Source organism: Molothrus aeneus, chromosome Z, assembly GCF_037042795.1.
Source record: "Molothrus aeneus isolate 106 chromosome Z, BPBGC_Maene_1.0, whole genome shotgun sequence".
NCBI lineage: Eukaryota > Metazoa > Chordata > Aves > Passeriformes > Icteridae > Molothrus > Molothrus aeneus.
The window spans coordinates 61,101,005-61,123,606 of record NC_089680.1 but is presented as its reverse complement, the minus strand read 5'-3'; the positions used below and the strand labels follow the sequence as shown (position 1 = coordinate 61,123,606).

The following is a 22,602-nucleotide window of genomic DNA, read 5'->3' as shown; positions in this document are numbered from 1 at the left end:
GGGAGGAGCGGGCAGCGCCCCGGGAGCGCCCGCACAGCCGAACCCCCACCCCGCCGGGAAGGGAGGAGCGGGCAGCGCCCCGGGAGCGCCCGCACAGCCGAACCCCCACCCCGCCGGGAAGGGAGCAGCAGAGAGCGCCCTCACGCGGCAGTGAAGGACGGAACCAAACACGCGAGACATCAAGCCTTACAGCAATCTTTAATATCCAAAAAACCCAGTCCATTACACACACTTTAAACAATGAGAAGTGCACACAGAGACATGAAACTTCCCATTCTTACCAACTTTGCAACAATTTTAGAATATAACACATTAAAAAAAATACAAGACGTTTTACATTTATCAAACTCCATATAGAGAAGTTTTACACTGAAGATTATAAAGCATTTTTACACTTGTTACCATGTATAGTTAAATAGTGACTTAAAATAAAGTCTTAGCTGACGAACACCTTGAGCATTTCCCCCTCCATATAAAACTAAATAAAACAATGATCAAATTCTATAATACGCAATTATTCCTGTGCATTACAGTACAAGTGGCGAATTCTAAGAACTCTTAAATGGGACTGAAGACAAACAGCTTATTCACAAGATTATTTTGCTTCCAACTCTTAATGTGACTGTTGCAATTTAAAAGCAGAATGCTCTTGAAAAATCCCCTGCATTTTCTAGATCAGAAATAAAAGCATATCACTGTATTATACCATATGCAAAAATATTTTCGGAGAACATACAAAAATGGCACCTGTGACATGGAGTGGTATGGAAAAAAACCACCAGAACACAGGATATTAACACTCAACCATAAATTAAGAGTTCCACTGCTTTTTTTTGAAAAACAGAACAGCACATTTCAAGTTACAGAGTCTATGGGGCAAAAACTGGGTATTATTACAGATAGGTATGCTACTCAGCATCAGCTTAACTGACATTCAGCTAACCTCTGTCTTATTTCAAGTAAATTACTAATCATATTCTACCTAAGAGAAGAAAGCATAATGAAAGCAAAGAATCACAAATTTTCTCAAAAATTAAATGGTACAATGTGGAAATTAAAGCATATGGTTTTTTACTTTTAGCCACACAAGGACTTTTATTTTTTAACTATTTGTTGAACAGCAGTGTTTAAACACATCTCCCTTGCAACAGAGTAGAACTTCGACAGTTCATGCACTTTTAAAAATAAGAGAGTTCAAAGAAGAGTAGCTTAAGCCAAACTTAAAAGCTTCTGTAGAGCAGAAGCCTCAGAAGCCTCTGTTCTCAATCAGGATTCTGAGCAGAAAGGAGCATAATACTGAAACATACACAAGCATGCACTCTCCTATGCAGCGTTGAAAATATTTTTTAAAAAAAGGTTTGTTTTCCCTCCTTGCAGATTTTCAATTTAGGAGTAAAGGCACAAATTTCTGGCCTTGATTAGAAAAATTGAAAAGCCAGTAACAGATCTATTAAAGAGATATGATTAGGACATCACCATGAAAGACAGGACAAAAAATAATCAGAAACAAACAACATACTGACCAGTGTCCTTCTAGCCAAAGAAGAAAAAAAAAATTCAGCCCTCATCATAATGGTTTTATATTTTAAACGTATTTTTGAAAATGCATCCAAATGGCACTTAAGGTAATCAATATATTACGCAAACAGAATGCCTAACATGACACCTCATCTCAGACTAGTGTCTGCTAATTAGGGTTTTTCTCATTTCTTACATAACTTCAAAGTGACATGAGATTGTATGTGACATGACAGCCTCTTGTATCATGACTTGTAGATTAAATATTCACCTAAGCCACATCTGTTAGGGAAAAAAAAACACATTAGTAGGAGGAACCAAGAAGTCACAAGGGTAAAGTGAAGTTACAAAGAAATTGTCTACCATTTGGCCTGCCATATCCTGGCTCAGGTGTAAGCAATTATGTTATAGCACATATTTACATGTAACTTCACTGCTCCGACAGGTATTTTTTATGTTGTACTACCTACATGTGGCATGGATAACTCAGCTATGTTTATCAACATTAAAAGTTCCATCTTAAATAGTAGAAGATGACTCAAAAATCAGTGTTATTTCAAGAAGGAAAGCATCTAACACATTTCAGTTCCAACATTAAGATCAATCAAGACCAGTGTTTTCCTGAACTGAGGTTAACATACTGCTTCTCTGATGGTCTGCTTTTTCTTCACTCAGTATTCTGCTTTCACGTAGCATTTCTAATTTCCTATCAGTTCTGGTTTTTGATTAAACCTTTAACAGTGGTACAGCCAAAGATCAGAAGTTGTAGAATATCCTCCTTTACTTCAGTTGCACAGGAAATGCTCTAACAGTTCTGATGACTAATTTATTTGTTCAATAATAATTTTACCACTTCCGAACCATTTCAGACTTCATAATTTAAGTATACATTTACAAACACTTCTCTAAAAGTGATACAGCTAGTACAGTAAGCACCTCCATGCATTCCTAATATCATCAAGTAGGAAAAAAAAGCACTATAAATCTATGAAAAATGAGGCAGCATTTGCAGAGAATTATCCTAGTTATGGCAAACATTAAATTTTTTTCTCAAGAAAACACTTTTGCTTTTTTATTTAATGCATTCCAAAGCACAAAGACAGTGCATGTGAACATTTAATCTTTCACAAGTGTATTATGAATATCCATGGCGCAGTAAATGTCTGAATAGCAATAGAGATATTAAGAAAATAGACACTATCTATATCCTCTTAGGAACAAGAAGGCACCACTGATTTGAGGTTGTGTCCATACATCACCAGACGATTTTATTCTCATTTCTAGCTTTCAAACCAACATTATTTTCTCATTAACCTATTCAAACCACTACTATTCTGGTTTTCTCACCACAAACAACACACATTCATAGTAGTATTTCATCATGGAGAGTTCATTCACAGTGTAAGTTGACAGTACAGATTCTTTCTCCACCTGAAAAGAAAGCGGCAGTTTTCAAGACAGCAGCAGTTTTCAAGACAGCTTCTGCACAGGAACTATACAAGAAAATGCTATATTGTTATTTGATTATGAGGTTTATCTATGCACTTCTTATAAAATGAGAAAAGCAGGTAATTTGTGAGATACATAATACTCCTAGAAGTCATTAATATATGCCATTATATTGAATGAAATTCATGGTGGTTTAATCAAAGCAGTTTGTCTGATTCATAACAATACTGGTTACTGCAAACTACACTATCTTCTTACCTCTATATGGAATCCATATTGCAGGATAACATTTTTTATATCCTCGTAGCTTAATTCTATGGAAAGTTCATTTCCCAAGTTCTCAAAATGGTAAAGGAGAGGACCTGAAGTACAAAGATACAACAGAAATGGCTACCAAAAAGACAAAATATGTGTTAGAAGTCAAAAGTACACACTGATAGTGCAACAAACACTTATATCAGATTCATATACTCAAAAATATGGAAGGTTCCCGGCCCAGGAAGGGTTGGAACTAGATCATATTTAAGATCCCCTCCAAGCCAAACCATTCTATCATTCTATAAATACTGATAAAAGAACATATTGCTGTTACTTGAATATGATTCTTATAATGAATACTAATTACTTTAGCTCTAATTCAACAATTTGCTACATTTCCTAACAGATTTGGTTTTCTGTATCTTAAAATTTCTTCAGTCAAGCATCACTGCTGTCTCCATAGCTGAGAATATTTAAGTCTGCCTAGAAGCTCTGCTAGCACTCTGACTGGCTGGGACTGAGAGAGCAACCAATTGACCAATTTTTACTGTGCATAATGTTTAATGCCTGTGTCTTGTCAAACATTCCTTCACCATGGAAGACTCCAATCACATCGCATTCCCAAAACTTCTGCTTCAAGGCAGAGTACCAATTAGACATTGGAAAAAAACCCAGAAAAGCAAGGTTGTATTTTAAAGTTAAATTTTCTTAGAAAAATAGCAAAGATCACCACAGAATAAGACATTTGTCAAAAAACAAACACTTGATGACTGAATGTAAAACATGCCACTGGCAAGATTTATTTGCCTATTTAAAAATCACAGCGTTGACTTGATTGTAACTAGCAAACATCAGACTTGTGTATTTTGATAACTTCTGAGATCATTTCCAAGCCCTGTATTTTTCTAGCTATACAGTTTGCTGCATAGACACAATTATTTGCACACACTTCTCAAGTATACGATCAAAAATAAGTCAAAAAGAGCAGCTGGTCACACTTGCCTACATTTATCCATATTCCTCCAGGCTTTAGTATTTTCCATATAGTATCAATATAATCAATAACATTATGTGCTGTATCTATGAAAAAGCAAGTTGCTACGCAGTCCCACGTATCTGCACAAAAAGAGCAAAGTATACAGAGATAAGTTTCAATGCTTTTAATCCTGTAAAAGTTCATCATTTAACCCTGGTATTTGTTGATACCCTCAGAATCACTATCAACTAAAACCAGCTGAAGGATCTTGATTTTGTATGCAAGTTAATAAGTATTTTGGTTTACATTAAAAACTGTTAACTTTGGGTTTATTTGGCCTGTATTCATATGTGTATATGTACACATACACAGACTACAATATTACATATACTTACTACTCATTCACTTAATGAAACTGTTCATACATTATATATATATTGTATTCTGTAAAATTATACACAAATGAAGCCCCAAGTATGCTATTGCTCACCTGTCCTATAAATTTAATTATGACAACTGTTAAAAATACAACTGCAAAAATCCCTAATCATTTCAGGCCTCCCTAGTTAGTATCTAGAACAATACAAGTCTGCAATAAAGTGTACTTTCAGAAGTTACTTAGCTTTAAAACATTTTACTCAGTATTTGAACATCTCCCCAGCTGTTTTTAACTAGTCAATTCAACAGGCAGGATTTCTGAAGTCTACCTTTTAAAGCATGAGTCTCCTGTTTTTCTTTGAACAGGTATTCTTGAAATAGCAAAAGTTTTAATTTCTGTGAATAAAAAGTATTAGAAGCCTTAATTTATGCCAGTCTTTGATGCTCTACTGTTAAACACAGAATCTTCAGAAAATTAAGCAGCTGTGGGGAAGGTTCCTGCAAGATCTGTTAGACAAGGATGTGTCCACATTTGCTATAACTAGGAATGAGAGCTGATTTGGAGTAAGAAATAGACCTATTGATACAGCTGGAGAAATATTCTGAGTATGAGAATCTTGCTACAGCTAGTTCTTTATACTTAATATTGGTAGATACATTTTGATTCTCTTCATAATCTGTCCCAAATACTCTGGAAGTCTGTACAGTTACATGGATAGCCTAGAAGTTTGTATTTACTCACTGCACTCAGAATAAATTTCCTGAAAATCCCCTGCTGTCATAGAGAAGTTTGAACCAGAAGGAAGACTGTGAGGATCAACATCTGGGAAATAAATTGGTCGTATCTGATCAGCAGATCTTCTGTTATTGCTAAATTGATGAATCCAGGGATAAAGCTTACATGAATTAATTTGAGAGCATCTGCAAAATATGAAAACCAGCAAAATTTGTTTCAACTAATTGTTTATCTAGAATCTAGAAATATAAGAGTCAAAGTTCTTGTAAAAGCTCCATATTTGCCAGAAAATTTAATCTAGTTCACAACACTTTAGACGCCCATGAAAATGAAGTGATAAAAAAAACTAATTTTAATCCGACAAAATCACTACTACAAAGGAATTGCCTTTTCAGGTTTTAGAAATTTCTTTTATGACTTCTTGTCATTTTCTCCAACTTATTTCTCTGCTGAGAACAAAACACATATGCTTATTTTGTAAGATTAATGAAGTTTGCAATTTGCTATATTCTGTAAAGCTGAGACTTTCTGGATCATCTCTCTTCCTATTAAAAAAAAGAAAAAAAAAAACAACCAAAAAACCAAAACCAGCAAACAAACAAACAAAAAGTAAAAATAGTTCCATTATTTTTTTTGGAAATGTTTATCATCATTCTGGACTTTTCTGAACCATAATTATAGGAAGTTTTGAAGCACTGCTAAACAAAAGCATTTTTCAGATGCTGACTGAAAAGATGTTTTAAGAATTAAAAATATAAATAAGCAGCATTTTGCATTAGCACAATAATGGTCATTTTTAGTTTGTTGTCATTTTAAGTTTGTAACACCCGGATCTTTGCAATCATGCTAACTAAAGATGTCTTTGTAAAACAGAGTTTCTGGATTGACATGACTAACGATTCATATTTTAAAAAGTTATAAAACACAGCATTTAAGTTTAACAAGAAGCTTTTCCCACCATCCTGTAAATTAGTTTGTAACTAATTGTAACTAGAAAATGAAAAAAAATCCATTTTCTTTCAAGGACAACAGAGGACATATCTGTCTCACAAAATACATATAATCAAGCATTTCATAAACTGCAAGCAATGTACTGGGTTATAGAAAGTGCACTCTTTTGGCTGCTGATTAGAATATATTTGTGATAAAGTGTTTGAAAAAGTATTTTTTACCTTCTCCATTTCATATCTCTGTTTCATTTTATCAGTTAAAAAACTAAAACTTGAGCAGCAGTATATAGTGTTCATCAACTTTCTTCATGTATAAATAAATACCAGACATATGTAATTGGTTAAAAAAAGCAAACCCAAAATGAAACAACAAAAAAGCCCCCTAACCACTACAATAGCAACTAAAAGAAAATATTAGAAAGGAGTTTATTGTTCACAGAGACTTTGAAACGGTTCCAATTTAATAGAAAATAGCAATCTCTTTCATATACAAGTTTGAAAACTTCCATTTCCAGTTTCAACAATTTTTACTTCAAAACCAAGTATTCCAGTCCTTGGCAACTCCATTCTTACAACAAAAGATGTGTAATACACATTCGATTATAAGCAACATATTTAAGTTTGATACACTTCATTATTTTCCATAGAGGTGGGGTATTCACTGTTCAACATTCAGTTTAAAAGACAGTTTTTTGAAAAAATGGGTAGGTCAAATCTCACTACTCACCACTGGTATACACATAAAAATGTAACTTAACTGTTTTCATCCTAAAGCATTAATGGACAAGCAACAAACACAACTAGCAGTCTCCTCCAAGTGTCAAGATTTATCCAAAATTATATTCTTTCCATAAAGTAAAGAAGAAAAACACACCATGTAAGAACCTTAGGCACACAAGGGAAAGCAAGATGTCCCATACAATGACTGAAGCAGCCTTGGAACCACTGCAGGTTAGTCTAGGGTCACTTTATTCTCAAATTAGAGTTTCCTCAACAGAATAACAAACTCTAAATAATTTCAGATATTTACAGTGACCACAGTTACACTGTGACACACACTCTGCATACCATACCCTGCAGCTTTATCCACTGTAACAAAAGTTCACTATTTCAGAGATATGAAAGGTTTTTTCAAAATGTGTAAAAATCAGCAAATATCACTTTGCACCCAGAAGCATTAAGCCAATGTACCACATCTAGGAGCCCACTGTAGCAATGCTTGACATTCAAAACAGTACTTTGTCTTTCTAAATATAAAGCACTGTCAGAGAAAGAAGGTAAAGCTGTAAAACTGTAAGCACAGATGAACAAAATCCTCATGCTTTATAAACGAAAAATAAGTATAAATTAAATCCAGACTACAGTTAAAAACTCACTGGCAAATTCTTTTTTTTTCTGACCACTCTTCTTTAGGTATTATCTTCAGCTTATATGAATCACTGCTGTTTCTTTCAGAATAGCAAATGTGCATTTCAGAAGGCTAACTGTGAACAACTACTTCAGACTAAATTGAAAGAATCTTCAAGTCCCTAAAACCTTTATAACAGAAGGTTACATCAAGCCCACAATTACATCTGGCAGAAAGGGATGCTTGGACTTCAACTAAATTGACTGCTACTCAGTCATGCTAGCAGTATTCTCTTCCATGATAACAATATAACTGATAAGATAAAGACTACAGCAGTTGCACAACACTCAATTTTCCTGTCCAAAATCTCATATTGTTAGCAAGTTTAATGCATATACACCTCTTTGCTAAATATCCTGCATAAACAGTACATTCCTACATAGGAAACACTATATGAGCATTAGATGCTAAAATTACTACTGTTAGTGAAGCATGATTCTTTAGGATAATTTCACATATAGGCAAAGACTCTTTATTCAAGGAAGCATGTCATCAGAGGGTAGGCGTGAAGTCAACTAACCTCTGCTACTGCTGACCAGTGCTCCAAAAGATGGGAAATTAAAGCTTTTATGCTGCTTTGAAATTTCAAAGCATGAGAGGAATAACAGTTTTCTTTTAGTAGCTAAAAGGCATCAGTCACATCAATTGTAATATACAATTACACCACCAAATGAGTCACTTGAGAATAATGCAAGAAAAAAAGAACAAATGAACCTCCAGTAAACATCTATTATCATCACACAAAGCACTACTGCTATACTGCAGATACTCAGCAGACACCAAGCAGTGTTTTCCCCTTGTTCTTGAATAGTAAGCTGTGTGAGATGCAAGAGCATCATAGTGCACCATGGATAATCAGTCTATAAAACAGTCTCCAAAACAATGGTAATATGGTAAAAATATGGTAATACAGAAAAAAAAGCCAATAGTTTAGGTATTTTCAGCAAAGGTGTATAATTTCAGACTCATGAATGAAGTGTCAAATTCTGCCTTTGTGAACTTGGACTAACTGCCCCCCTCCCCCCCCCTCTGCAAAACACCCTCCAGACCTCTTTCAATACTTGCCCACCTGTAGCTTTCCCACTCTATTTCTTAAGAGAACAGTTGCATATGCTAACTTTTTTTCTTCCCTAACGAAGTCATTTAGAAAACAGTAACTCCAATGCAAGGGGCAGAATACCAAATACAGAAATGTCATTTTAAGTAAAACCTGTAACAAGAAATTTACTACATTTAAATTTATTATCTGAGCATAACTGTGGAACTATTAACTCTTAACGTCTTGCTCAGCATGCTTCAATTATTCTTTTTCTTGTCAAAACAGTGCCTAAAATTTTAGTACGGAAGGTGATGCTTTTTTTTTTAAACAGGTATCACCACCACTGCATAACACCACCACTACATAACATGGACGTATTTACTAGCCCATATTCAGTAATAGTAAGATAGGTGTCCATTTCACAGAAACAGATGTGAAATAAATCATAAAACCTAATCAAAATTTTGCAGAAAATCTGTTGTACAATTTAGATTTTAAATCTCACAACTTGAAAGCTATGCTTCCTGTAATGTTAATGACTCAGATACAATACTTCCTTCCCCATTTATCCCTAAGACTTTTTTCCTTAAAGCATTCTAAAAATTGAGTATGTGTGCCTTGTAGTACAACTTGTAAATCTATTATTTTGAGACATATATATTCAGATTTCTCTCATTTATAATTTTGCCTCTCTAGGTTTTATTCAGCAAGTAAAACATAAGCTATATACCTGTTGAGTACAAAGTTAGAAGAAAAGAGCATAAAGAGGCTCCATTCATTTCCTTGGCAAGCATAACCGAGCATAGCTATTTCCCACGCCAATCTACCTAGCCCAGCACCAGGTACCAGGATATTAACTTTGGAGAAATCCCTGCAACAGAACAAAAATAATAGTTAAGTCTTTATCTGATACCCTTTAACACAACTTAAAGGTCCAGCCAAACATTTTCCCCACCATATACTTAGATAATGTATTTTGCTTCCTGTATGACTCACTTTTAAATGAAACTGAGCCTGCTCTGATCAGATTGGTTAATTGTACAGTCAAAATAATTTACAGAAATTACTCAAAAGAACATATACAACCCTCATTCAGAATAGACCATAAATGCTATACACAATTTGTTTTCCTTAAAAGTTCTACAGTTACCCAGTCAAAAATTTCTCAAGTGAACTGAAGAATATCATCATATAGCACAATGTATTTTTCTTTAAGCCCCACTGATAATCAGAAAGCATTCTAGACATATTTTTGTTACCTTGTAATAAAAAAAAAAACAACAAAATCCCAAGTATTTTGACATAAGAAATAAAAACATAAAATCTGATGAACAATTCAGAATGTAAAAACCTTAAAGTAGTGACTGTTCCAGCAATGGTGAGTTCTTCATATGCTGCTCACTGGTTTCCCCAAAGTACTGTAAGTGACATATTTCTTAAATCAAAGTACATTGCAGCTCTCTAACCATTTACCCATAACTAGGCATCAAGTTGAAGACAACCAGAAAACATCCAGCAGTGTTTTCATTAAAATACTTAAAATCTCTCCTAAGTGGAGCAACTAACAAACAGAACTAAGAATCTCAAAAAGGAGTTGCTTCTCTTGGAGGCAGAGAAGGAAATACATACATATTCTGTCACACCTCCACCACAAGGCAATCAAACCTTCACTCGTAAAACAGAAACCACTCGCACGCAAAACTGAAGATACTTAATCTCAAAGGAAATAGTTTTTCAGTCTCCAGTCATAAACACGACTCCAAGAGTTCACGATTTCATGCACTGAGGTATGAATATTCATAAACCTTCTGACACTGTTTTGCATATAACCTCCAGAGACAAAAAATAACACCTACCAATGTATAAGCAAGTACATGAAGGAGGCCAGAACCAGCAGTTCCAAAGGATAAAAGGCACCAAAGCCTTTGACTTAAAAATTCAGAATGCCAAGAAGGGTTCAAAAGAGCAAGGGTGCCACACAAGCATGAAGATGATTAAAGGAGTTACATAAATCCTAAAAGCTGTGCATTTCTGAACACTATTACCCAAAACCAGAAGTATTATTCTTTTCTAAAGGCCACACAATCTAACAAGACAGTTTTAACAGTGCCTTCTGAGTTTTGATTTCATCATCTAATTAGTGAAGTCTCTGAAATGGAAAATCATCCCATTCATTTCCATTCCATTATACATCCAGGCTCTTTTTCTGACTTATCAAGAAGCTGGAAATCAAGACTTTGTTATTACTTAAGAGCACTCCTGAGAGGCAAGGGTTCTCATTACCTCTCTTCTACAGGGCAAACCAGAAGCTAGCACAAAGTCCTACTGAAAAAAAATATACTTCAGGAGAAAACTACATGCTCAATATGAAATTTTTGAAAATAGGAAGAGGGAAGGAAAAAGATGAAGAAGGAAGGAAGAAGGAAAAAGAAAATGTGCGTTCTGGTAGAAGCCAAAAAAGCATCTATCTTACAGCTTTTCTTATTCGTAATGGTACATCATTATTCCAAACGGATTTTCTAACCTAATCTATTTCTCCATTTCCTTACAATTTCACTTTATTTATGAAATACTTAGACTAGCTCTACACAGATTTTAGCAACCCCATGTGGACACTTCTGTGATAAATGGGATGATAAGCCATAAACTACTTTCAAGATTACAAAACATTGATTAGAAGTCTTTTCTTAAAGCAACAATTTTCAACTTAATACTTCCCTAAAAAATGCTTCAAAAATACACAGATAAAGAAATAAAATTTCAATATTCACATTTTGAAATCTGCACCTTTATGCACTCTGAAACAAGAAAAAATCTCTATCAGTCAAGTGAGTTGATTTTAAATTGCCCGTAGTTGTCTTTATCTTTTCATTCGCAATATAAAGTTTTTGTACTTTTAAACAGATGTTCCAAATTCTCTCTTAGAAAATAGTTTTCTATTCTCTTTTTCTAGTGTAGACTTAACTGCACTTTCATATGCACCTTTATTAAGGGATTAAACTCTGGAAATTTGTTAGCAATATCATTTCTATCAGTTACTGGAGAATGCTCCTGCCACCAACTTAATTTCAGCAACAGAGCACATCTAATAATAAAAGACAATATAAGTAAATCTCAGTCCACTAACATTGACACTTTCCGAAAGCATACTTCTGAATTTAGAGACTGAGAAATTATGTATGTGGCAAACTTACTGTTGATAGTGTCCCCTTATTAGAAAAAAATTGTCTAACACTTTTTTCAAGACTTGAACTGTTTGTGACAAACTGTTAATGAATAACACATTTAATTTTGAGCCCTTATAATAGCTAAAAATCTTTAACTGCACAGAAACTGCTTTTTAATAGCTATAGTCCTTTAAGAGGCTAGAAAAGAGGCTTTTGTCTAGTTGTTACGTGATTACAGCAGTTACAAATTTAACTAAAAAAACCCCAACAACTGTGGTAACATAATAACCCAAAGTGATCCATAAGCAAAACTACCCTCCAACCAGCCAGCAAGGACAGGATTTCCATGCCACACATCTAGCAGTGCTTAGGAACATAAATGAGCATACTACAAGTACGCACTGAATACCTGTGGGCCAACAGGGAAGGAGCATCAGCCTATTAATCTGACAGGTGTGGGGAAAGGTGCTGGCCAGGCAGCAGAGAGGGCTGCACAATACTATGCAGCTCAACTACTGAAACTGCAGAAGCCTCTTTAAAAAAATAATGGAGAAATATCAGAAACAAATCTTTCATGTCCTTTTCACACTGCATGTTTCAGTGTGATATATTTTCAGCTTTTAGAAGACTATTGATATTAATTAAGATTTTAACTTTTTTAAAGGTGCTCTTTTTAAAAGGGGGAAATTAAACATTATAAAAATGGAGGCTTATTTAATGTCTATTGTGTTGTAAAAAAAAAAAGTAATGGTGCTGAAGGGGTAAACGTGCTCAGCAAAAAAAAAAGTGTCTGAACAAACACAATCCTCATTTCCATAAACTAAAAAGAGCAGTTCAATTTATCAAATGAAGTAATAAATACATATCTCACACTGAGATGGGCTTCTGATCAGTAGAAATACCAGCATAGGAACATACTGTGGGGCTCCTTTCCTAGTGTTTATGAGGTCCATAAATTTAAATAAACAGATCCAATTCTCAGTATTCCATATTTTGTTATTTTACTTCAACCATATTGTCGGTGGTTTTGTTTTTAAAGACAAGTGCTAAACACCACAATCATTTGAAGAGTAATTCTCTGAACTTGGCAGCTGAGTTTTATATACTTTCATTTAAAGACCTGCAAAGCACCGAGTGATGCAGTAACACTGACAATCTATTTGCTCTTAAATCCAATGTATAAAGCAAAGTTTAGGCTAAGTACAAGGACCTGCAAGGACAAATGTATTTCATATAAAGTCAAATAAAATTCAAATAAAGCAGAAATTTCAACACCACTATAAATGTTACTGAGCACACTCGAGAAGTATAGTCAAGCTCAGGCTCAGGACTAATAAGTTGTTTTTCAAAGTAAAAACTAAGCTCTGACAATTTTTTTTTTGGGCTGCTCTGTCAGCATCTTGGAAAATACATTTGATAGCTGGACAGCATGACACAGATGAATTTTAAGTTATAGTTCATTCTAGAGGTCTAGTTTATGAGAAAACTGGAAAAAATACCTAAGTACTTTGGTTTTGGCCATGGAATGATAATTAGCAAAAAAGTTAATTATTTCATAGATTTCTTTTGGACAAGAAGCTGATGATCTTTACATTGTTTCACCTAAGCAGGAAGAGCAACACCAGAAGTGAAAGAAACCAAGATGATAAAAAAAAAAAGGGAAACAAAAAAAATTTACGAGTATGCTTATTTAGATTTTCAACTTAATACTTCCCTAAAAATGCTTCAAAAATACACAGATAAAGAAATAAAAATGTATCTATGTTTTACTATTTTCTCCTAAAGCAAGTACGTTCATTCTAATCCAAGAAACTTAAATAGTACAGAGCTCCTGCGAGCTGAAACATATATTCCAACATGAAGAATGCAAGAAATCTATCAGCTGTTCAGGAAGACCTGATCTCATGGGATATACTTAAAACTGCTTTGTTGACTCTGCTTACAGATTCTGTGTTAAGGTGCTAAGCAGAAAGAGGCAGGAACAGCTTTTGCCATTTAATTTACCTTTAGATGACAGCCTAATCAGAAGACTAGACTGAAACACATGATAACACATGATAAGTAGCACCTACTAAATAACTATCCTGCTTTACAGCTGCTTTCAACCATTGCTTGCACTACTTCTACCTCCCAAAGAGCAAGCATATACAACACTTCCCTGCTTTTCCTGCTATTTACACACCAACTGAACCCATACACATCAACTTTGCAAACTGCAAAGCTATAAGGTGTGCAAGCACGGAGTGAAACATTCAGTAGTTTCAAAAATTTAAACTCCATTTTCACATTATTCCAATGCATGGAATTAATAACATCAACAAATTACGTTAACTAGAAACTGAATGTACCATTCCATTGAGTATTACAAATTTGATGAGAACTGCAATTCCTTTTATAAAGTAAAAAGTGACCAGCACTGACAGTTTAAAATTATTTATCATTTTCAACACCAAGTACATTTATAAAAAAGTTTTTTTCTCACCAGTACAGTTTTTCTCTTGCACTTTCATTTCATTCTTTCAGGAGACTTTAGTGCTCTGTGCTACAATAGGAAACTCTAAAGCAATACAAAGCTGCATTCTGAGGTTCATTTACAGGCTGCTTTCTTTCACACATTAGAGTCTATGGTCAGTCCTCTCCCACTATACACAACAGACAGAGTAACTCACTGTGGTCAGTTCAGGCCCCATCAATCTCTTCAAAATTAAAAAACCTGTCTACTCCTAGATCACTGAATCACAGACTAGAAAAGCTCTAGCTCTAGCCGAGCTAGAAAAGATCTGTCAGGGTAAGAGAGTCAAGCTCCTGGCCCTATGCAGGACACTCCAAGAATCATACCATGTGCCTAAAAATATTGTCCAAACACTTCCAGAACTCAGACAGGATTGGTGCTGTGACCATCTCCCTGAAGAGCCTGTTCCAGTGATCAACCACCCTCTGGGTGAAGAATTTTTTCCTGATATTTAACCTAAACCTGCCCTGACTCAGCTGCATGCCATTCCCTCAGGTGCTGTCACTGGAGAGTGAAGAGTTTGTATAAAATTTGTATAAAAAACCAGACTTACCACCTAGCTACCCTGCCAGGGAAGTTATTTCTTGCACAAGGATGAAATGGAACTGCCAGTTAAGCTTGATAGTATATGACTCTGCTTGTTACCTCAAAAAGGAAAGTGCACCTAACCAGGAGAGCCTTCCGTCACCAGGAAAAATGAGTGAGCTAACATAGTAGCTAACAATATGTGAACTGAGAAAGGGTTTTACCAAAGTGCTACAACCGCTCCACAATGATAACTTAAGTAACACACATTTTAGAAATTAAAAAATGCTGTTTGACAAACTCAAACTTGTAGTAGAGATCTTTGATCTGTACAGTGATGTACTGAGATTTCAGCAGAGACAAAATAAAACTCAAATGGTACTTCAGAGCTACCACAATAGGGAGCAACGCTCTGCCACATTAGTTTTGTCCAACAACCACGAGAATTCCCTGTAAAGAAGCACAAAGCTGTCAACTTCAGATTCACCCCATCTGTTACCACATGTTGCTTCCTAATATCAGTGAAGGTTTTGAAATAGAATTCATTGATGACAAACGTAAAAGTCAAGATTTTCCAGCCTCAGTCTCCTAAGAAATCTCTTAAGATTTGACAAAAGCTACCTCTGCCACAACCAAAATACATTAACAGCTAGCAGACAAGAGAAAAAGTTGCATTGCTAATTTGGAGATTAGAATGACCTCTTGGAAAAATAACCATGAGTTTTCCTACAGATCTACACGTCAGAAGTATACCTGCAGTATTTAATTCATTTTTTTATCTTATGTAAGGCACCATTAGCACTAGAAAAATTGCAGAATATTCACTTGCAGATGAAACATTCTAAAAGGTGTATGTATCTTTAGGTAAATCAGTTCAAGGCAAAATAGAAACCATCTACATTCCATGTTCTCCCACCACAAACTGTCTTTACCAATGAAACTAAACGATGGCTAGTGGAAGAGACTTTTTTAGATTCACACAAGAGCATTATTAATAATTGCTGAGAGAGAAAAAACACAATAATGACCTGTTATATCAAACTTCCGTAGTGGCCTGTTACACTTATGAATAAAAATTCTCAAATTTTCCCACTGTAAAAGACTACTAAGTTTAAACTAAAATGCACTTTAAGATGACTGGGTTGATAAATGGACAGAACCAACAAACATGGAATTCTTACAGCACTATAACCTTTTGAGGCTTTACTAGTATGCTTCCACTTAAATGACCTAAAACTCCTGCATCAATCACTATTTTGGCACTGTTAACAAGCCAATACTTACAAAATTACCCTCACATGTGCAACTAAGCTTTCAGAATTGTCTTAGAACAGCTGTCTGAAACTAAGGTTAGAATTTACTCTTTTCAGAGTAAATTATTGCAATTAAGTGCAACTGCACTAGAGGTTAAGTCTTCCTCCCTCTTTCCACAATGAAGAGCAGAAGTCTTACTTCCTGCTGTCAGAGTCCTTCCTTGCATTTGCAGCGGACACACTCTGAGAATCTGCTAACCTGCAAACCTTCCCTCATTAAGCACAACTGAGCTAACCTACTGAAGTCTCTTACTTGAAAGATTTACATATATTGTCACACCCAGCTGCAGAACAACAACAAAAAATTATTACTGGTTTACCTGGTATTACTTTGTGAAGTTTATGATTATACTCTTTTCCAACATCTTGTATTAGAAATAAAAAACTTTCTTGATTGAAAAATAAAGAAAGTTCATTTTTGAGTTCATAAAAAATTCTCTACTTTTGAAACAGCTTTTCATTACTCCATAAACTGTTTTAGATTTGTGCAACAGTGTAAGTCCACATAAATATAAGCTTTAAGACACTATTACCATCTTTCTTTTGGAAAGTTCTTTATAATTTCACTAATAATTGGCTGGTAGCAAGAATCCCGCTCCGACTTTCCCTCTTCACTCCAGTCTCTCACAAATTGCTTCAATGTGGACTTTAATTTATCCATGTCAAATGTTGAAGCTGGTGTAATCTTCCCACTTCCCTGAATAAAGTAGAGAGAAAAAAAAAGTTAGTGGAAAATATACCAAATATCTTGAGTCTTGCAGGGGGGAAAGCAAATTATGAAGAAGGCCATGCTGCAAGAACTGCTCTAAGTATCAGCTGACAAAGCACTTCCCTGTCACTCCTGAGACCTGGGCTTAAATCCACCTTAATATCTGGCCTCTCTTTGGCATTCAAAAGTCCAGTTTCCATACCAAACAATACACAGCAAAGTACAATTGGTAGTCCCTATTCAGGAAAGGATCAGGGCTTAGCTAGTGCAGAGGCTGAACTGCATACCCTGAAAAAAGGATTTAGATACTGTAAGGCAAAACTGAGAAGCTTACGTTAGAGCTGCCCATTACTGTATCTTGCCTGTATCAAAGGAGGACTTCAGTTTCCATCTCTGTCAGTCCCTTAAGTCTTGGGGTAATTTTTTTTTTGATAGAAAGTAGGTGAAGTAGTAAAAAAGTGTATACAAATAACAACATTAAAATACTTACAATCTAGAATTGCAACCAATTTATAATGATGTATTATCTGAAGATATAAGACATATAAGAAGCTATATGAAGACAGACAATATTACTTATATTCTATATCTTTAACAGAAAAAATAACTTTAAAATGTAACCAGGGTAAAGCTAGAACTCTGGAGTAAAAACAATGATTTGCCAGATTCACAGTTTTCATAAGTGTAACTAACAGAACTAACAACAAACAGCTTCATTAAGCATCAGCTCTGCAAAATGTGAAAGACAAAGAGTGAGAAAAGTGTGAGCAAACAAGAATCAATAAAAAAGGAAGGCAAAAGAAATTTGTAGGTCTGAGGTATTAGTAACAATTGTAGAAAATCCCAAAGCATATAAGCAATCCCAAAGCAACTAATTTTGGAGCAAGAAAAAAGTCCATTTTAACATACATCTTCTCCATATTCCTTATTTTCAAACATATGAACACAGTCATTCACAATGGTTTGTAGTATTTCTTGATTATGATCAATGCACTTCCGGATCTTGTCAAGGTGAGGGAGAAATTGAGGAAGAAGACTCTGTTGGTTAGCTGGGAGAGACTTAAACTGCCTCTCTGTTCTGTTCACTCGTTCATGCATATTCGTTCTAAAAAGCAAAAGTTTTAAATATTTAGAAACAATATACAGACACATAAACAGTTCACTCTAAACTACTCCAATTACAATTCTTTTTTTTATACACAGAAAGTGAAAGTTTTCTAGAATTTTTTATTGTTTTTAGCTCTAGTTCTACCTTACCACTCTATTTAACACATTCCAGTTTCAGAGGACTATCCTCTCCTCCTTACTCTTTCATCCTCAGCCACTCATTTCCAGAACAGGTGATCACCTTAACACATGGATCTATAAAATTTAACAACCAACCATCTTCCAAGTGTGTTTCACAAATCCAATTTAAATTGAATGAATTTGAATGCAGTGGTAAGCTTCGGTTACAGAAATAACAAGATGTGGAGTGAGAACTGGGATCCTCAAAATCCATTGCTTCCAGAACTGTGAAAGTCTCAGCTGGACGATACCAGAGTTCTGGCAGCCACACTAAGATACTAAGCTACCTTCTTTTAACAGCATATTCCTCCTAAGTACTGTGAACATGATCATGTGACTGATGCAAGCTAAAAATAATTTTCCACTTCCCCAGGATAAAAGTTTGATAAAAATGGTGACTTTTCTGAGATTCTGCTAGATTTGATTTCTGTCTAAACTGACAGAAGTATAGTAGCAAAGCACAGTCAGGGCAACTCTAGAGAGATAATTCAATAAGAGATACTGACCCTTTTGACCACCAAGTGATTTTAGCCGGTCAAGTCATACTGAAGTTTCCTAAATCTTGTGTCAGCATACAGCAGCACAAAGCTGAAAAACCTAGCCATTATGAGAGACAGCTGCAATTGCTGGTGTTTTAGTTACAACCTCATTGTGGAAATTTGACCAGATAATATCTCATTCATGTGTTACTGAGAAGGGCTTGTTCAGTGCAATAGCTACACTGGTTTAAAATTACATTCAAGGACCAGAAACAGAAAAAAAAAAAAAAAGAGAGAAAAAATAAACTGATTCTCTACAAAAAGCACATCAGCTTAGCTCAAAAACATCTTATTCTCCACCCTTTTATGCTAAATTACAACCATCTAGCAGAACAAGTAAGTGAAATCACAAAAACTACAAACAAGGAAGTTATCTCATTTTATGTCTAGAAGACAAGAACAAGATCTGGGTTCATCTGAAAGTGTGTTACTGTCTTATTCAAACAGATGTTTCCAAGTTAACTGGAAATATCTGTATGAGGAAAGAAAAAAGCCATTTATTAAGTACCAAGATATGCCATTTCACCTAAATTTAGAATTATTTCTTTCAGACAGAGATTATTTCATTGAAACTCTATACTGGAAATCTGAATCACATCTTTTTTTTATGTTTTTACTGAAACTAGCATTCAAAAGCAACCCAATGCCACAGCTCAGCAGAAGGCTGAGAAGGATATTCCCAGCTTCTAAGGCCTGAGGGCGCAATTATACCACTAATATAAATAAATTATAGGTCGGAATTGCATTAGTAGCAATCGGTATTAGATACCTTTAACTAACTAGGTCTTCAATATGCCCAAACTGAATTAGAGAATTCACTTTGGAAGAGACATCAAAGCGTCACTCAGACTAACCTCCTGCTCAAACACTCGTCCTGAAAGACAATGAAACTTACATGGACAAACCTCAAACAGAAGAAATTATGTAAGTATCACCCACTCCTACCAAGAATCTCACTACCACGTACATATTATGCCTGTGCTACACTGCCAAAAGAGGGTCCAGCACATCGCAATGAGCCGCATGATGCGGCTTCCTTAGCTGAAGTACAAACCTGCTTCCTAAACCTAGAAACGGGAAACGGTTTACCAAACACTCTTCCTGGCTGGACTTTTCCAGCCAGGCTCCACTACTTTGCAAGGCGAATAACTTGCTTCCTTGTCTACTAAAGTGGATTCAGTTTTAAAACTAGGTGTCCCCACCACCGCTGGCTCATTTCTGTGGAGCCAGCAAATTCTGACTCAACAGATGTTATTAATAAACGACATCCATAATCCCTAACAATAGGTCTTATCTCTTCTGCAATGTAAAATGTCTTTCAAGAAGTCCCACCCATAATCGAAACACCATTCTGCGCTTCTTTGCCAGCAGGAAATAATATTGTTTTCTAGGCTGTTTTCTAGGCTGTACAGCGTCTCAGAGCATTTTATCTCCTAAGAGAGCTCAAGACACTCTTCTCAGTGTGTCTTTTATGTCTTCAGCTTTCTTTTACGCTTTCTAACTGACAGGTATCAAGGCCACTGTGCGCGTATCTTGAAAGGAAGCGGGGCAGAAGCTCTTTGCCGACGCGGGCCCGGCAGAGCGCAGCGCACGGAGCGCAGCTCGGCAGCCGGCCGCACCAGGAGCGCCGCGCTCCGGGGGCAGCTGCGAGCCCTGCGGCGGCCGCCCGGCGAGCGGAGGGACCCGGCAGGGCCCCACGCCCAGAGGGCAGGCCTCAATTACCCGTAATAGCGGAAAGCGTTGATGATCCTCCTAAAATGTTCCCGCTCCAGACGTTCCTCCTCCTCCACCACCCTGGCCGATGCCGTCGGCGGCGCCCTCGGCTCTAGAGGCGGCCGCCTCCGCCGCTCGTCGCTCAGCGGTGCCGCCCGCTCCGCCTCGGCCTCCGCGCCCATGCCGCTCGCGCTCTCTCCCGACCACGGCAGCTGCTCCCGCTCCTCCTCGCGGCCTCGCCGGAGTCCCCTGCGCATCACCTTGGCGGGCGGCTCCCTCTCGCCCTGGGGACGCGGCCTTGGCAGCAGCGCTTTCCGGGACACGGCGCACGTGGCCGACATCCCCCGCGCCTCCTGCGCCCGCGGGCACGCCCGGCGCGCACGCGCACCGCCACCCTTCCGGCCCCGCGCAAGAGGGTATCGCGAGAGGGGGGAGCGGCCGGGGCGGGCATGCGCATCCAGCAGTCGGGGCTCCCGCGCCCGTGTCACGGAGGTCGGGAGCCGCTGCTAGGCAGGGCGTCCCCTGGCATCACAGGGGACGCTGTCTGTGGCGCGGTGCCCGGCCCCGCTGTGGGAAGCGGCACGGCGGGTTCGGCCGCGGGCGGCAGTGGCGCTGAGATACGTCGGGCGTACCGGGAGGATGCACAGCTCTTCGGGGCTACCCGGGCACAGAAGTACCGGCTCAGCACTCAAACGCCGCCCCTCCGCCCGGTTGCCGCTCCAGGCTGGGGTCAGGTGTACATCGGGCCCTGCTGGCAGCAGCGGGGCAGCGAGCTCACCGTGCTGACAAGAGGCACTACTTCCCACTCTGCACCAGGCTGAAGATGGATGATGTTTCCTGGGAAGATGAGCAAGGACCAGCTGTGGGGAGGGAAAAGCAAAGTATCTAACCATGCATGAGTCACTAAATACTAGGTTTCCCCACACAACAGACTTTGGCCTGGATGATGGGCACATCCTCCTCCACCTGACAAAACTTGTTTGACCAGGTGCAGACACCATGTCATGCAGCAAGTCACACCATACACCTTTGCACCGTGCTTTGAGACGAGGTGGCTGATACAAGACTGCCTCATTTGTAGGGACCCATCCCCTCAGTCTTAAAGCCTAAAGAGCACTACCATACCTTCTCTCTGTCTAAAGATGGGGCAGTCATTTAATAATCCAAGTAAAGCAGCAGGAATAGGAAAGGGTTTTGGCACACTAACTTTCTCTCTGTGGAAGCAGCAGCATCAGCTTCCTAAAATAAATACTTTCACTTTACTCTCACATTGCTCCTGCTCTCTTGATAAAACAGTAACTGACCAGGCAGTGAATGGACACTGGACACTGTGTTCAGTTGCAATGCCAGAAAGAAACCAAAGACATACCCAGCTTGATGGACAGAAGAGTCATTGTTCCCAAGTGGGTATGTAAATTAGGAAACACCTTGTGTGTGACAAAACCAACAGCTGAACAGTTTTGACGTGTGTGTAATAATGGAGTGAGGAATCGGATGAGGATTGAAGCGGCTAGTTTGCCTCCTAGCTTGTTTGGGATGGATCAGAGGATGGCATAGGCAAGTAGAAAGTATCATTTGGGTTTGATGTGGGGAGGAGTAACTAGAGGGTTGGCTGGTGTAAAGTTTTCTGGGTCTCCTAGGAGGCTGGGGGAGAATAGGGACAGGGAGACAAGTAGGGAAAGTATTAGTGCAAATCCTAGATTATCTTTTATAGTATAGTATGGATGGAAGGGGATTTTGTCGCAGTCTGAGGGGATGCCTAGCGAGTTGTTTGATCCTGTTTTGTGGAGGAAGGTGAGGTGGACGAGTGTGAGGCCTATGATGACAAAGGGGAAGAGGAAGTGAAGGGCAAAGAATCGAGTCAGTGTGGGGTTATCAACAGAGAATCTACCTCAGGCTCATTTGACTAATGTTTGTCCAATGTAGGGGATGCATAGTCCAAAACAGAAATTCAGCTTTTAGACTTTCAAGGTTAGAGTAGGAATCATAAGCTCTGAGAGGTAAAAAGTCTGTTCCTACATCAGTGTTAATGACTCATCATATTCTGTTATTTTAACATCAGAAAATCACCTTCTAAATATCAAACTAATAATATACTTGTATTTCTGTCCTTATATAAAATCAA

General features: G+C 37.4%; 1 protein-coding gene across 1 annotated transcript; it reads right to left on the bottom strand.

Annotated features, from left to right (window-relative positions):
* Positions 1 to 179: 179 nt before the first annotated feature.
* Positions 180 to 20,818, bottom strand: CARNMT1 (carnosine N-methyltransferase 1). Its single transcript, XM_066568857.1, has 8 exons — positions 20,487 to 20,818; positions 17,848 to 18,043; positions 16,763 to 16,926; positions 9,443 to 9,583; positions 5,322 to 5,500; positions 4,228 to 4,341; positions 3,226 to 3,329; positions 180 to 2,949 (listed from the first exon to the last, which is right to left on the bottom strand). Exons 1-8 carry the CDS (start codon positions 20,816 to 20,818, stop codon positions 2,848 to 2,850), a joined length of 1,332 nt encoding a protein of 443 aa, XP_066424954.1. The 3' UTR covers positions 180 to 2,847.
* Positions 20,819 to 22,602: the final 1,784 nt, after the last annotated feature.